Genomic DNA, 17,985 nt, shown 5'->3' on the forward strand with positions numbered 1-17,985 from the left:
ATCTCTTGGCAGCAAAAACGCTGTGGAAAAAACACGTGTTTTGCCGCGTTTTTGGTGCATTTTTTTATGTATTTTTTATGCCTTTTTGTACAGCAATGAATGCTTTTTGGGGCTAAATAAAGATATTTGAAAAAAGAAATGTGGGACATTGCTTTAACCCTTGGATTACCGTCGGACCTGGGGTGAGTATATTGGTTAATTTAAATGGTTAAAGAATATGTCTGTTTTATTTCAAAGAAAGTGTTTCATTCTCAGTGTGTGTGTTTATTTAACTCTTTACTTAGTAATGAGGGTGTCTGGCTGACACCTCTTCATTTCTAAAGCTTGGTGACAGTGACACTTAATCCCATTAACCCTAATTCCATTATTCCTAATGCTGCACTTGTGTTGTCAATACATGCGGATCCACCGCATGTAGTGACATTTCAATTGGTCAAAATCTGTCTCCGCTACAGAAATTGACATTCTGCGGGTGAGTTTGGGTACCAGCCCATGATCAGGAAATGCTGCGGGTTTTATGCTGCTAATTTATTCAGCGTCAAACCCACAGTGGCCAGATGTTACAGCATAGTGTATGGGTTTTCTAGAAATTCCATGTCCACTATGCATACATCTGAGGCTGCGGATCACCCCCGGATGCTGACATGCAGTGCTTCTTTCAGTACCGCAGCATGTCAATTTCTCTTGCAGAGTCGCTAGTCTCCACAACAGAAATTTGACCACTAGAATGTATTGAATGCGGTAAATCCGCATTAAGTGAGGTCACCAGAGCTGATCATCAGCTGATGAACTCAAGTGACCTCTGTCCTGGCAGCTCAGTACTATACACTACCAGGAGCGATCACGCTCCTGTCAGTGTACAGAGTGCTGCCAAATGATTGGATCGCCGTGGGAAACTCGTGATGACTGCGGTAGGTGAGTATAAAGTGTTTTTTAATTTAATATCGATTTATTTTAACTTTTTTTTTTTACACTGAGCACAGGCGCTGGCTGAAGACACTACTTCTCCCCTCAGTGGCACCTGTTCTTGCTATTATCAATGGGAGCGGACGTAGGCTGATGGGAGGAGTAGACTCCCGCTGTCAATTCTTTGTGCGTTTTTGTCACGTTTTTGACTCATTGACTTGAATTGAGTAAGTCAAATACGCAGCAAACATCCTCAGAAAATCAGCAAATATTTTTATTCCTGCGTTTTTGCTGCAGATTTGACTGACTCAATTGAAGTCAATGGGTGAAAAACGCTGCAAAAATGCAAAAATGCACAAAGAATTGACATGGTGCAGATTTAAACACAATGGCAATCCTGACAGCACTTCTGGTTTGTCATTGCATTAGCTGGCACAAGGATTCCCTAGCATTTTTAGCCCATTTCCGCCCAGAAAAAATGCAACGAAAACACACCAAAAACGCACCATGTGCACATAGCCTTAGTGTAAGGTCCTAACATCAGATGGACAAGCGTTGTGATGGGACAACCCTTTCCATAACGTACAATGTAATAATTTATATTGTTCGATATTATAAAATTAACTACATCTGTATTTTAACCAGGGTGTCAGGAACGTAATGTGGAATTACAGGAGCAAAAGGACCAAACATTGGCGTCTCTGTACCAACTGCAAGATGTTTTAAAGGTAACTATTTCTAGTTCCTCTGTCAATGAGCATAAGAAAGGTTATCCTGCCATTTACCAAATGATGTAAATGTTACAGAAAGAAATTTGATTTAGCATACAAAAGATTTAGTTTAGCTGTGAAGAACGTGTTTTTCGAAAGCTAAAAAATGAATAAAAAAAACACAGCAAGGTACATAGTCTCCATTTTGAAATGTGTCACAAGACACTCAACGATTGTATTACAGTTATCGTATCGCAGGGTGTCAGGTTATCTTCCAACAGTTCTTACAAGAATAAGATTATAAGTATCATATAAGTATATAATGTTGGATCGATTGAGAACTCAATGTTTCGATTGATCCATATATTGTTGTAATAATCAAACACTTAAATGTAAATAAAAACAGGTAATAAGTAACCATGTAGGAGTTATTATTGTAAGCATGGACGGGTGTCTATTGAGCAGTATACAGTAATATAAATAATAGACATATGACCTACAGTCCTGCTCATCTTTATTGGCACACATGAAGTTTAAGTACATAATGTGGAATATCTCTTAAAAAATGAATCAAGTCAGACAGTTTTTTTGTATAGAGCACTCGTGTTAAATACAAAAGAGCAAATTATAAACAATAATTTAAAACAAAAAACAATGGGAGGGAAATTCGAAAAACCTAAAGTTTGCTGTGTGCTGGTATTGGCACACTTTACATCAATTAAAGTATGGAAACACATTTTGACTCACCTGTAGTAAATCACAAAAGAGATTCACCTGGGATTAATTGTCGGTGCCTATGTGACTTGAATTAGCAAATGAATGATGACTTCAGTGTTTTAAAAAGCCACATGGTAGGCCCTGTTCCTTTGTCACAATTTTGAAGACAAAGGAGCTGTCTGTATACATCAGAACTGCTATTATCAGCAAAAACAAGACTTCCAAAGGGTATAAGGCCATTTCAAAGATCTTGGTATCTCAGTTTCAACAGTACACAATGTTATTAAAAAGTTTTCCAAGCATGGATCTTCAAGAGCCTCCCTGGATGTGGGGGAAAGAGGAAAATTGACAGGAGATGTCTTTGAAGGTTAGTGGTGGAAAAAACACCACGTCAAACATCCAAAAACCTGAAGGCCAACCTGGAACAGTCTGGGGTCATGGTTTCAACAAGTACCATATGTCGCACACTAAACCAAGCAGAGCTTTAAGGGCGAAGGCCAAGGAAGGAACCATTGTTGAAGAAAAGACATAAAAAGGAATGACTGATCTTTGCCAAAGAGTACCTTGACAAACCACAATCCTTCTGGGAAAATGTTCTGTGGATAGATGAAACAAAAATAGAGCTTTTTGGCAATGCAAAGCAACAGTTTGTTTTCAGAAGGCGCAGTAAAGCTTATAAAGAAAAGAACACCTTACAAACAGTTAAGCATGGTGGAGGACCCATAATGCTGTGGGGTTGCTTTGCTGCGTTTGGTACAGGAGGCCTTGACTGTATCACAGGAATCATGAAATCAGAAAATTATCAAGAGATTTTAGAGCAAAATGTCCTACCCAATGTAAGAAAGGTCGAAGATCATGGGTACTCCAGCAAGACAATGACCCAAAGCACACATCCAAAAGTACACAGGAATGGTTGAAAATAAAAAATGGACTGTTTTAAAATGGCCAGTAATGAGTCCTGACCTCAATCCCATTGAAAATCTTTTGGGTGAGCAGAAATCTGCCATTGGGAAAAAGAACCCTGCAAACATTCAATAGCTTAAAAAAGCTGCAAAGGAAGAGAGGGAGGAAATTCCAGCTGAGAAGTGCAAGAAGCTTATAGATGGCTAACAGAAACGTTTGGAGGCAGTCAGCAATGCCAAAGGGTGTGCAACCAAGTATTAATTAGGGGTGCCTTTATTGCTGCACATTCTGTTTATTCTGTTTCTCTTTTGAAATTGCAACATGGAAGTTGAAAAACAATGTTTTATTGTTGTATTACTGTGGACCACTAATTAAAAAATCTTTGGTACATTTCCATTTATTTCTGAAGATATTGTACAGTATATGAAAAAAATGAAGGGGTGCCAATCATGGTGAGCAGCACTGTAAAACGTGGCGATATATTGCATGGAAGGCCACCGTGTCCTCCTGCCTTTACAATAATCCTAGTTAGTTTGTGTACATTTTGGATATAAGGAAGACTAGATAACTTACAATTGTGAGGACATTGCTATGTACAGGCCTCATACACATTAGACAAAACTCGGCCAGCCAAACCTGCCAATACAGTGACTTGCGAAAGGATTCACACCCTGTTGCCATTTTTCGTGTTTTGCTACCTCACAGCCCAGAATTTCACTGTTTACATCTGTTCATGCCTACAACTGTCTACAACTGTGAACCTTTGGTTTTCTTTTATTGTGAAGCAAACAACAAATAGGACAAAATAACTGAAAACTTCAGTGTGCATAACTATTCACCCCCCTAAAAGTCAGTACTTTGTAGAGCCTCCTCTTGAAGCTCATCAAGAGAATGCCAAGAGTGTGCAAAGCAGTCATCAAAGCAAAAGGTGGCTACTTTGAAGAACCTAGAATATAAGACACATTTTCAGTTGTTTCACACTTTTTTGTTAACTATATAATTCCACATGTGTTAATTCATAGTTTTGATGCCTTCAGTGTGAATGTACAATTTTCATAGTCATGAAAATACAGAAAAATCTTTAAATGAGAAGGTGTGTCCAAACTTTTGGTCTGTACTGTATGCAGAAATTGGGGGAAATAGTTTTAATCAAGGGCAGCATGGTGGCTCAGTGGTTAGCACTGCAGCCTTGCAGCACTGTGGTCTTGAGTTCAAATCCCACCGAGGACAACTGTAAGAAGTTTGTATGTTCTCCCCGTGTTTGCGTGGGTTTCCTCTGTGTTCTCCAGTTTCCTCCCACACTCCAAAGACATACTAATAGGGAATCTAGATTGTGAGCCCCAATGGGGACAGTGGTGATAATGTCTGTAAAGCACTGTGGAATTAATGGCGCTATATAAGTGAGTAAAATAAATACATTTGCACGATCATTCGGCAATTAGCTACCTAATATGTATGGGAGCCTTTACACATCATGGGGCACCTTCTACTTTCTAGTGCTGTAAGAGCAAAAATGCTACTGAATATTTGTGTTGGATCCAGTCCCAAATTGAACTCTTAAATGGATTTTGGGACTGGATCCAACACAAATATAAGATAAATGGATCTGATTCCTAAGACTTGGCCAACCATACAATTCTTTCTGAAATGTAAAATGCATTGCAGGTCTTCATAAAAATGGTCATCCATATAATACATTGCTGGCCTAAGTCTTCCAGAATTAAAGCATTTGAAGTCCCCATTGATACTCGGAACAGGTTTTGCAGAATGCTGTCAGAATGAAGCCGGGGTGCACATGCTCAGCCTACAATCCATTCCTTTTGTCTGGGACCACAGTAAATAGCTGCATGTTATACTCAACCTTCTCTGGCAATATCATAGACAATCAATGAAGCGAAAGTTGACCATTAGCTTATCCAGTCAAACAGGGCTACTTATCCCCCATCCTTTAGGTAGGGGATAACTTTCATCAGACCAGACCCTTTTACCAAGATTTAAAAGGATATTCCCACATTTGAATCACCTTTTTTACGTCATGTGAGCAGCTGGGGAGTAGATGTCACCAGGATGCGCTATGATTAGAAGCCAAGCCAATGCAGTCATTGTGACACTCTGGGATGTTTTAGTTCCTGGCATTCATGTGGATGTTACTTTGACACAATCCACCAATCTAAACATTGATCCAGACAAGGTACACCCCTTCATAGCAGCAGTGTTCCCTAATGACAGTGGTCTCTTTCAGCAGAATGATGTGTCTTGTCACACCCCACAAATTGATCAGGAATAGTTTGAAGAATATGACAGAGATGGAGGTGGCCTCCAAATTCCCCAGATCTCAATCTAATCAAACCACTGTGGGATGTTCTGGAAAACAAGACCAATCCATTGAGGCCAGGACTTGCAACTTACGGGGCTTAAAGAAGGTGCTGCCAACGTCTTGGTATCAGATAGTACAGGGCACCTTTAGAGATATTGTAGGATCCATGCCTTGACAAGTTGAGGCTGTTTTGCTAGCATTTAGTTATTTTATTTTACTCACTTATATAGCGCCATTAATTCCACTGCACTTTACAGACATAATCATCGCTGTCCCCACTGGAGCTCACAATCTAAATTTCCTATCAGTATGCTTTGGACATGAGGGAGACCTACAATATTTACCTTTTGGTTTTACTGTTATGGTTTATAGGTATTTATTTATTCCTTTAATGTCTTCAGAATATGTTTTTTGCCTCCACAGAACCTTTCGAAGCAGACTAAGGTAAATGAACAAGTGGCACAAGCTCTGCAGGTAGACAACGAGACTCTGAAAATCCAACACAAGCTGGTAACAGAACAAGTAAGAAAATCTATTTCTAGTCACCTTTTTTATTAAAATAAAACTGCTAAAGATCCTGTAGAATAAACCTTTCAATCTATTTTCTGCCCCGAAGAATACATTTTATACACAGGGCTAGAGGCTTTGACTTCATGGTGACTTTGAGCACAACACAAATTTTGCAGTCAAATATCACAGTATCTCCATTATATGTAGTAGATGTGGTCACATGGCATCCAGGAAGTTTACATGAATAAAACACACAAGTGGCAAAAATCCAAATAATTTAGATTTCTTTCACCTTGTGTGTCACTGTCATGGTAACTTGATGATTGAATACCAACACACTCACATTATGGTGGGATATGGAGGTGGCATACTGCAATATTTGTGTCACAGACAAAGTTTCTGTGTAATTCCAGCTGCAAAGGGTTCTTTAGGACTTCAACCATTTTTACATGGTTTGACCTCAATTCATTTGGACGAGCTGCAGTACCAGACAGCTACCTATACAGATAAGCCACTATGGAATGATTGGATGGGTTCACAAAGATCTGTATAATTTGGTTTCCTGACCACCAAGAAGGGAAATACCAGTACACAGGGCTGGACCATAGATTGGGGTAATTGGTTTGCTGCTTATAGCTTTGGAGAGAGGGCCAATGCTGATGGAGGTGGTATATAGATACTTATGTAATGCATTGACAGACATACCGCCAGTGCAGCTGCATCGCGGCCCGGAGGTGCGGGGGAGCCCTTGCCGGGCGTCTAATACTGTTGACAATTTGGCCTGCTTCTTCGAGCCCGAGACTTCGGGGGGCCCTTGGCCAGATTGCCCTCTCATGTGCGGCGGGTAGGGAGCGTCAGGGATCCGTCCTCCGCTTCCTGCCCGCTCGGCGCTTTCTCTCTGAGACAGGCAGGCACGACTTGATGACGTCAACACACCGCTCGCCTGTGTCAGCGAGAAAGTTACCGGGGACGAAGATGCTGCGGGGGGACGAGCAGAGAGATGTGGTTTTTTTTAACCAGTACTCGTGAGAGAACAATGATGGAGGTGGTGGGGGAGAGCAATGATGGGAGTGGTGGAGGAGAGCAATGATGGGGGTCGTTGAGGAGAGCAATGATGGGAGTAGTTGAGAGTAATTATGGGGGTGGTGGGAGAGAGCAATGATGGAGGTGGTGGGGGAGAGCAATGATGGAGTAGGTTGAGGAGAGCAATGATGAGGGTGGTGGCGGAGAGCAATGATGGAGGTGGTGGAGGAGAACAATGATGAGAGTGGTGGGGGAGAGCAATGATGGAGGTAGTGGAGGAGAACAATGATGAGGGTGGTGGGGGAGAGCAATGACGGGGTGGTGGGGGGAGAGCAATGATGAGGGTGGTGGGGGGAGAGCAATGATGTAGGTGGTGGAGAAGAGCAATGATGGGGGTGGTGTGGGAGAGCAATGATGGGAGTAGTGTGGGAGATATATATATATATGTGTGTGTGTGGATATATATACATCTGTAGCTTTGTTGCCATAAAAGGAAGGGGGCCCAAGCTGTCAGTGTCTGCCCCTGATATAATGTATAATGTAACAGCCAACTAACGCTACATCTTATAACCTTATGATATATGTAAATGTTTTTTTAACAATTTAAAAAGTGGTAGGGAATATAATTAGTAGTTCCCCTAATAAAACAAACATAAACCATAAACTCATTTCCCGCACTGGCGCCATGCCAGGATTGTCTGCGTCTAGTCTCTCGGGGCTAGCTTGACACTGTTATGCCACATGAGCCCTGCAGCCAATCAGTGGTCACTATTGGCTGCTGCGCTCTCACTTTCCTTTGATAATTGTTGGACAAGCAAAAGAAATGAGAGCACAGCAGCCCATTAATGGCCACTGTCATCGCTGGAACTGCGTCGGTTAAGAAAATGAATATCTATTATGTTTATTTTAAAGACTGTCTAATTTAAAGTGTCCTGTCCAAGTAGTGAACAAAACCTTTAATAATTATAATCAGCATTCATTATGGTGACTGAAGCAGGGGACTGGGTCATTACAATACTTTTCAGCTGTTATTACTAGGCAGCTGCAGTTCTTCTTTTCCTTCTTGATTGTGGTGACAGCTTATACAGTACAGATGACTGCATGGTATGTACTGTTTACATCGTCATTTAATTCTATGTATTATATGATATTTGGTTTGACTCGTTATGATGTCAGTTGTAGAAACATTGCAGTCAGAAAATTATTACTTTTCTCAGTGGTTTATGCTATGTCTTTCGTGCAGCTCAAGGTGTTGTTTAAAGAGAAACAAAGCTTTGGAAATGCCTACAAGAAAATTTCCCAGGAGGAGAAGCCAACAGATGACTGGACAGAGAAATCTAGATTAGTTAAGGTAATTTATATGCAAACTGATATTCACCTTATGTAACCTGCTATAGTGGAGCCCTACACTCCCAGTGCTTGTGATGTAATGTCCAATGCCAGGAAAAAAAGAAAGCTTTGGTGGCATAATGTGCTGTAGATACATAAACAGATTTAACCAAACAAGAGCAAGCAATACAGAACTTCATATAAACTTGTGTGAGAAGCAGCAAAAACACAAAGCTTCCTGGAAAGTGTCCTATTAGCCTGATAACATGCAAAAGGCCTCTTCAGAAGGAGAGGACTTGATCTCTGGCGCCACCTAATGGATGTAGCCATCCACCTGTTCAGATTGCTCAATCCATTAGGTGGCGCCAGAGATCAAGTCATCTTCCTTCTGAAGTGGCTATTTGCATATTTAAATTCCAAAAGATACATTGCATGGCCTATAAATCTCCTGACACCTGCTTGGCACTCTCCACAAGAAGAAATATTCCCTCTTAGACCACTGTTAATTTGATAAACATTTTCAGCAATATTTCTGGACCAGAGATTATACTAGTGGTACAATATAATGAATCAAGACCAGCAATGTAGCCAATCACCAACAATGTCCATGTATAATGGGGATCTCTCTTCTCACTTTTATAAAGTGTAGAATTCAAAAAACTTTTCATTTATCTTTTTTTATGAATTTATCTCCAAATACAGGCAGTCTAAGCACATAATATTACAAAGCGTACATATTCATCAAAATGGGCACGTGATTCATGAATTTTGTGCAAAGTCCGATATTGTCTTGTTTTCTGTCTTTAACTGGGTTTGCAACTTTTTAATGGAAAAAGTTGCACGTTTCGCAAAATGTTGCAAAAAATACAGCAAATTGGCACCCAGTGTGCACATACCTTTACACACATTTTACTCCTCGTAAACTTTGCCTTAATGTAATACTTAGCAATTAATTTGAGATGTTAATGGTGTACACTTTCTTAATGTGTCCTCTCTTCTAGAATGTGTTGACATCTGTAAAGGCCAACAAGGATCTATCAAAGGACAAAAAGGACCCTCAAGATGATCTCCAGAACCCACCAAGAGAGATGGCTGAGAAAGATATCAGCAAATTGCAAAGGCAGCTTGAGGAAAAATCTGAAAAAGTACAGTATTACTAGTTTTCATTTCTTCTGTAATTTTTACATGCTCGAGCTGGTTAGACACCTTTGCTACATTGAAGTGTAGTAGGACATGGTCATACTGCGTCCTTTAGGACTGGAGCCACTATTTACAGCCACTTTCTGCACTGATAGGTTCTTAACTTGGAGAATTTCTCTTGATGCCCAAATAGTACCCAGTAACTAACTGGCACATTTCAAGTTTATAGTTAGAATACACAGCTTATTTGCCTCTTGCATTGTATGTGACCCTTCTTACTGCATAAACAGAGGATGCATGATATTGCAATTTAACAGAATTGGGGCACAATGAGTTACCTGGTTTGTCTGTTCTCATTACCGACAGATGAACTATTAGGACTGTAGACATTATAAATAACTAGCTATTGAACCCGTTCTATGCCTGGGTGGCGAGCATTTTTATTGATATATGCTCCCCCATCCTGTTACATGCCGCCCCCATCCAGCTATGTGCAGCCCCCATCCTGCTATGTGCAGCCTCCATCCTGTGCCCCCATCCTGTTATGTGCAGCCCCCATCCTGTTGTGTGCAACCTCCATCCTGCACTCCCATTCTGTTATGTGCAGCCCCCATCCTGCGCCCCCATCCAGAGGCCGGGGGAGGAGTGTGGCACCAGAGTACGTGTGTGCCCATACTGCGCTGTCCGGCGCCAATGTGTCTTCACTAAAATGGCGCCGGATAGCGCGTTATGCGTATGCGCCGATTCAGTCGCCGGACTCCGGCCAAAACAGTGGTGCCGCGGCAACATTCCTTCGGATCAGGTATGTAATTATGGCGCCAGAGCTCGCGGTATGCATTCAGTGTCTACGCATACCGCGATCTCCGCCGCCATATACTTCTCTTACCTGTAACGGCTGGATGCGTTCTTCTGTCTGGAGCCAGACTGCACAGGCTATAGAGGCTTCGGACAGAAAGACACATCCCTGGTTATATTATAGATGTCCCCCAATTCTGTTAATATCCCCCATTCCGGTATGCATGGCACCCCTCCATCCCGGTATGCATGGCACCCCTGATCCCCATCCTGGTATGCAAGGCACCCCTTATCCTGGTATGCAAGCCCCCCATCATCCTTATCCTGGTATGCAAGCCCCCCCTCATCCTTATCCTGGTATGCATGGCACCACTCATCCCCAATCCTGGTATGCATGGCACCCCTTTTCCTGGTATGCATGGCACTCCTCATCCCTATCCTGGTATGCATGGCACCCCTCATCCCAATCCTTGTATGTATGGCACCCTTCATCCTTATACCGGTATGTATGCCCCCCCCCCTCATCCCCAATCCTGGTATGTATGGCATTCCTCATCCTTATCCTGATTTGCATGGCACCCCTCATCCCTATCCTGGTATGCATGGCACCCCTCATCCCTATCCTGGTATGCATGGTACCCCCTCATCCCTATCCTGGTATGTATGGCCTCCTCATCCCCCAATCCTGGTATGCATGGCCCCTCATCCGTATCCTGGTATGCATGGCCCCTCATCCCTATCTTGGTATGTATGGCCCCCTCATCCCTATCCTGGTATGTATGGCCCCTCATCCATATCCTGGTATGCATAGTACCCCTCATCCCTATCCTGATAAGCATGGTACCCCCTCATCCCCAATCCTGGTATGTATGGCACTCCTCATCCTTATCCTGGTATGTATGGCCCCCTCATCCCCAATCCTGGTATGTATGGTACCCCTCATCCCTATCCTGGTATGCATGGTCCCTCATGCCTGTCCTGGTATGCCTGGCACCCCTCATCCCCCAATCCTGATATGCATGGCACCTTTCATCCCTATCCTTGGATGCATGGCACCCCTCATCTCCCAATCCTGGTATGTATGGCACCCTTCATCCCTATCCTGGTATGTATGGCCCCCTCATCCCCAATCCTGGTATGTATGGTACCCCTCATCCCTATCCTGGTATGCATGCCCCCCCTCATCCCTATTCTGGTATGCATGGCACCCCTCATCCCCCAATCATGGTATGTACGGCACCCTTCATCCCTATCCTGGTATTCATGGCCCCCCTCATCCCCCTATCCTGGTATGTATGGCCCCTCATCCCTATCCTGCTTTGCATGGTACCCCCTCATCCCTAACCTGGTATGCATGGCCCCCCTCATCCCTATCCTGGTATGTGTGGCACCTCATCCCTATCTTGCTTTGCATGGTACCCCCTCATCCCTATCCTGGTATGCATGGTACCTTCTCATCCCTATCCTGGTATGTATGGCCTCTCATCCCTATCCTGGTATGCATGGTACCCCTCATCCCCCAATCCTGGTATGTATGGCCTCCTCATTCCTATTCTGGTATGTATGGCCCCTCATCCGTATCCTGGTATATATGGCCCCCCTCATCCCTATCCTGGTATGTGTGGCACCTCATCCCTATCCTGCTTTGCATGGTACCCCCTCATCCCTATCCTGGTATGCATGGTACCTTCTCATCCCCCAATCCTGGTATGCATGGCCCCTCATCCCCATCACGCTGCACGCACACAAAAAAAAAAAACACTTCTACTCACCTCTCTTCCCTGTGCTCCAGCGCTGCATCCCATTCTGCCGGAGGCCGGGGAAGGAGTGTGGCGCTGGAGTACGCGTGTGCCCAAACCACGCTGTCCAGCGCCATTTTGTTGAAGACACACTGCAAATGTGTCTTCAGTAAAATGGCACCGGATAGCGCGCTATGCTCATGTGCCGATTCCGACGCCACAGGCCGCCCCTGGCCTCCCAGGAGAACAGAGGTGCCGCGGCAACACTCCTCCGGGTCAGGTAAGTATGTCCTTATGGCGCCAGAGATCGCAGTATGCGTTCAGTGACTACGCATACCGCGATCTCCGGCGCCATACACTCCTCTTACCTGTAACGGCTGGGTGCGGTCTTCTGTCTGGAGCCAGACTGCGCAGGTGTGTCGTGAATGCGCAGTCTATAGAGGCTTTGGAGAGAGGGACGCATCCCTGGTTATATTATAGATATTGCGGTTATACATATTTAGTTCACACTTTTCGTGTAATTTAATCGTGATATTTTACCCAAAAACATTGTTTGGGACTGCCTGCTCCAGTAATTTATTAGGGCAGCTAAATGTTCACACTGTTGTTCTCACAATGTGAAAAAAATGTGTGTTTTATAAAAATTGATGCATATCATATTGCCACATTGATTTGACACAGGTTTTCACCTTTAAAATGAAGAAGGAGGAACAGTAACATTAAAAACCACATTAAAAATCTTAATATGAATTGGTTTGGCATAGGGAAAGCTCTGGAAACATATGCCTAGGAGAGACTCTTTAAGAGAGCCATGGAAAAACATGTACTTTCATTTGTTCATTTACTGAGTGAACTTAGTAGGGGTAGTCTTATAATTGCTAGCTTTAAGGTTTGTGCACTTGGCAAAGAGTTCAATCAGCGTGTACCTCCATATGATTCCTCTGTAAAGCCATGTATTCCAGCCTAAAAGCAATATTTTAGCATCCCAAGGTAATAAAGTTTGCAATGAAACATGGTATAACTGATTTTCTGAAATGTTTTTTCTCACTGCTTTATGTGAAAAACTTCAAGTGCCCCCATAAGCCTGTGAAGATACAGTATGGGCACAATGCAGGTGATAATATGCACTGAGACATCTCCATTTTGAAATCCATTCTCAGTTTTGTGTCAAATATAATGAATAAAGAAAACTACAGAGAAATACAAAGTGTGAACGGGTTTTAAAAGTTTTAGTGAATGCCCAAAAATGAAAGCAAGGATGAAGATGAATATTTAATACTGAGAAAATTAAAAATGACTAACAGTTTATAGTTTGACTTTATTTTCTTCAGATATCCACATTGGCCTCCGAAATCAAAATGTTAAAAGAGAAAAATGAATCTCTAATGAAAGGTTGGTACAACTAATTTGTGGCCATTCATTCGTAAGCTTCTCAGTGGGATTGAGTTCAGCTTTGTGCAGCTAAATTCCTCCTCACCAAACTTGTCAAACCATGTTTTTATGGACATTTCTTTGGGCACAGAAACATGACCATGACATAACAGGAAAGGGCTTTCCTCTAAAACGTCCTCTAACATGTCTGTGTATGCTATAGCAATAACATTTCACTTTACAGGAAATAAGGGGCCTAGTCCAATTCCTGAAAATTCCAGCCATATACCACCAAACCTAACTGTACAGTATGCCATGCGTATAGATTTATAACATTTTCCAGGTATTCACCAAATCTAGTGGCAAGCTTTACACCACCCCGCTGACATGTGGCACTGCGCATGCAGATCCTGTGTGCTGCTGTAGTGAGTGATGCAGCACAGAATAGGCAGGTTATACACCATGTGCTTCAGCAGCCCCATTATGTGATTTTACGTAATCTACTTAGCAATTATAGCATTTAGAGTTGACCAATGTCAGTTCTAGATTAGATATTCTTCGAACTGATCTGTGGCATCTGCGGACATAGCTACATGTCAAGTTACAGAGCTCTACAGTAAGAGCCATATTGTCACCAATGTTAGCCTATGGAGATTGTATGGCTGTGTGCTTCAGCACTTAGGAGGGGGTGTGGACACACTTTTGGTCTGCCACATAGTTATATATAGTGGCAACCAAAAGTTTAGCATTTTTTTTAAAGTGCGATTACTTCTGTCTGGTTGTTGTGATGGATGCCATTTTCCTGGTGATTTTAGTAAACTGGAAGCAAAAGATTGTCAGTTATAAAAAGGAAAATTGTGTTTGGCATTGTTTTATCCCTTTATGTGTTAGTTTTCAACATTTTCTGGGCCAAGTGTTCTGCATATTTTTTCATGGGTAGTCGAATTTTGCCTAAAATGTTTTGGTTTTTTTACTTGTGCGTTTTTAGGTTAAAACATGGCAAAGACAAAGCCAAATTTATTACCAGATGTCAGGAAGCTTATTATTCTGAAAGTGAAGTCAGGCAAAAGCCAAAAAGGTAGCTATGGAATTCAATTGTTCTCAGAGTCAAGTGTCACATATATTAAAGAAAGAAAAAGAAGGTTATGGAACAGCTGACAAACCTAGAAGTGGATGACCATGGGAAACTTCCTCCAGAGTTGATCACATTATTAAGAACAAGTCAGTATCTGATGTCCATAAAAGTGCTGGACAGATTTCGCACTAAATAAATGAAGAATATGGACTCAAAGTGAGTCGCCAAACTGTGGTGCAACGGCTAAGAGCAGTAGGGTTGAATGCACGAGTTCCAGTCAAGAAGCCTTTCATCTCTGCAAAGAACCGGAAGGTCCGACTTGAGTTTGACAAAGAACACAGCTAATGGAAATAGACAGATTGAACTTGGATTCATCCTACCACAACACCTTAGATCAATCTGTTTGGTAGTGATGGCAAGCCCTATAAATACCGCCCAATTGGAAAATGTAATGATGTAAGGTACCAAACACCTACAGTGAAACATGGTGGTAGCAATGTCATGGTTTGGGGCTGCTTTTCTGCATCTGCGATTGACCCTCAGCATAGAATTGATGGAAATATGAATGCTACCATGTACAAGGGTATAATGGAGAATGTAATGCTGGCACATGGTAAAACCAAAGTAGGCAGGGGATGGAAATTCCAGCAAGACAATGATCCTAAGCACACATCCAATTTAGGAAAAATTGGTTAATAAAGAAAAATGTTCGCCTATTGCAATGGCCAAGCCAATCACCTGATGCAAACCCTATACAGCACCTTTGGGATGAGTTGAAGTGATGAGTTGGGGCCCGTACCCATAGCAATGAAGATGAATTGTTTGCAGATTTGCAAATGGAATGGAGCAAGATCCCTCAAGATGTCTTGCATACCCTAGTGGCTCCAATGCCCCGTCGGTGTTATGGCATTGTAAACAATGAATTACTCTCTATGTTGTGATTAATAAATAGTATATGCAAAACTTTTGGCAGTCAGTTTTCTTTAATGAAATGACCATACCTATATTCAAAAGCATTTTGGTTAAAATTAAGGTCTTACATGATGACAACTTCATGCACTTTCAATTCATCACCAGGAAAATGGCCTCACAACAACCAGACAGAAGTAATCACACTTTAAAAAGAAATGCTTAGGAATGTGACTCGGCCCTCTTGTTATTATTGGACAATAACCAAATGCATTTCTGTGCTTCTAGCTATTATTTACAGGAGGATGGTTGGGTGTTTTTTTACATAAATTATTACACTGATCCTACTTTCCTTATGTTTTCTCTCTGTATGTAGCTAAACTACGTTTCCAGCAGCAGGTCCAACAGATAAGAAGTATTTCCCAAACTGGTCACAAAAAAGAACCTACAGACCCTATTGTGCCCCGTTTATCTGGAGGCTCCAGAAATCTTCAGGAAGCTGAGTCAGGCAGCCAAGGATCATTAACACTAGTGACTGGAAACCAAACTCCAGAAGGATTCTGGTCAGACTCTGTTCAAAGCTCCAGATCTCCAACACCTATAAACACAAGTGCTACACATTCTCCAGCGAGACTTAATATTCCTGGAGCAATGAGCAAGAGCTGGAGGAGTCATGCAGAGGGGTCTCCGCTAAGTCCACAAAGTCTAGGTGAGATGGAGGGATCAGGTGAGGCCCTGGGTCCATTCTCACCTAGGGCTTCAGCACTTCTGTCCCCTAGGCCCTATCAGCCTCGAAAATCAACGTAGACAGAAAGATTTGGAGATGAGATTGCAGATTCAGAATAAGTCATGAATATATTATACAATGACAAATATTGATTGATTTTGCCTTTACTCATTTATTTGTTAAGTGGCATGTATTTTTCACATGCATATAATCTCTCAGACATCTACTTACTAAAGTATCACCTTAATAATCACATAAGTTGTTATTCATGAAACTCATTAGATAACATGAGTGCTGTTGTAATGCAGAAGGAGCACTGAAAGATTATGTTATTTATAGGTGCCAAGACCAATTTTTGATGGATAAATATAGTATATACATTGCAAATTAACTTATTCTGTATATTTATTATTTTTCATACACAAATTTATTATACTGGGGTGTGAAATCACAGGTTTTGACTTTGTATCTTTAGCTTGATTTGATGATTAAAGCAGACAATCAGGAGAGACCATAAAGGATTGTGTGTCCCCTATCGTGTTCTTTAATTGACCCTTTTGTTTGACTATAGTCTGGTGCAGTTGACCAAGCTGTCTCACTAGTGGATACTTGAGAATTTATATTTATGCTAAATAAGTGTATATATATATATATATATATATATATATATACAGTACAGACCAAAAGTTTGGACACACCTTCTCATTTAAAGATTTTTCTGTATTTTCATGACTTTGAAAATTGTACATTCACACTGAAGGCATCAAAACTATGAATTAACACATGGGGAATTATATACTTAACAAAAAAGTGTGAAACAACTGAAAATATGTCTTATATTCTAGGTTCTTCAAAGTAGCCACCTTTTGCTTTGATGACTGCTTTGCACACTCTTGGCATTCTCTTGATGAGCTTCAAGAGGTAGTCACCGGAAATGGTTTTCACTTCACAGGTGTGCCCTGTCAGGTTTAATAAGTGGGATTTCTTGCCCTATAAATGGGGTTGGGACCATCAGTTGTGTTGTGCAGAAGTCAGGTGGATACACAGCTGATAGTCCTACTGAATAGACTGTTAGAATTTGTATTATGGCAAGAAAAAAGCAGCTAAGTAAAGAAAAACGAGCGGCCATCATTACTTTAAGAAATGAAGGTCAGTCAGTCCGAAAAATTGGGCAAACTTTGAAAGTGTCCCCAAGTGCAGTTGCAAAAACTGGCTCACATGAGGACCGCCCCAGGAAAGGAAGACCAAGAGTCACCTCTGCTTCTGAGGATAATTTTATCCGAGTCATCAGCCTCAGAAATCGCAGGTTAACAGCAGCTCAGATTAGAGACCAGGTCAATGCCACACAGAGTTCTAGCAGCAGACACATCTCTTCAACAACTGTTAAGAGGAGACTTTGTGCAGCAGGCCTTCATGGTAAAATAGCTGCTAGGAAACCACTGCTAAGGACAGGCAACAAGCAGAAGAGACAAGTTTGGGCTAAAGAACACAAGGAATGGACATTAGACCAGTGGAAATCTGTGCTTTGGTCTGATGAGTCCAAATTTGAGATCTTTGGTTCCAACCACCGTGTCTTTGTGCGACGCAGAAAAGGTGAATGGATGAACTCTACATGCCTGGTTCCCACCGTGAAGCATGGAGGAGGAGGAGTGATGGTGTGGGGGTGCTTTGCTGGTGACACTGTTGGGAATTTATTCAAAATTGAAGGCATACTGAACCAGCATGGCTACCACAGCATCTTGCAGCGGCATGCTATTCCATCCGGTTTGTTTTTAGTTGGACCATCATTTATTTTTCAACAGGACAATGACCCC

General features: G+C 42.0%; 1 protein-coding gene across 1 annotated transcript in view; it reads left to right on the plus strand.

Annotated features, from left to right (window-relative positions):
• Nucleotides 1-16,850, plus strand: part of LOC141166283 (uncharacterized) — an 81,312-nt gene extending 64,462 nt beyond the window's left edge. Inside the window, exons 25-30 of the mRNA XM_073652824.1 lie at nt 1,552-1,634; nt 5,977-6,075; nt 8,330-8,437; nt 9,417-9,560; nt 13,421-13,481; nt 15,821-16,850. Of these exons, the coding sequence (XP_073508925.1) occupies nt 1,552-1,634; nt 5,977-6,075; nt 8,330-8,437; nt 9,417-9,560; nt 13,421-13,481; nt 15,821-16,251 (926 nt within the window). The 3' untranslated portion in view covers nt 16,252-16,850. The remainder of the gene's footprint in view (nt 1-1,551; nt 1,635-5,976; nt 6,076-8,329; nt 8,438-9,416; nt 9,561-13,420; nt 13,482-15,820) is intronic.
• The last annotated feature ends 1,135 nt before the right edge of the window (nt 16,851-17,985 follow it).

The sequence above is a fragment of the Phyllobates terribilis genome, unplaced genomic scaffold (assembly GCF_046119375.1).
Source record: "Phyllobates terribilis strain yellow unplaced genomic scaffold, ASM4611937v1 Scaffold_11__3_contigs__length_659146591, whole genome shotgun sequence".
NCBI classification, from domain to species: domain Eukaryota; kingdom Metazoa; phylum Chordata; class Amphibia; order Anura; family Dendrobatidae; genus Phyllobates; species Phyllobates terribilis.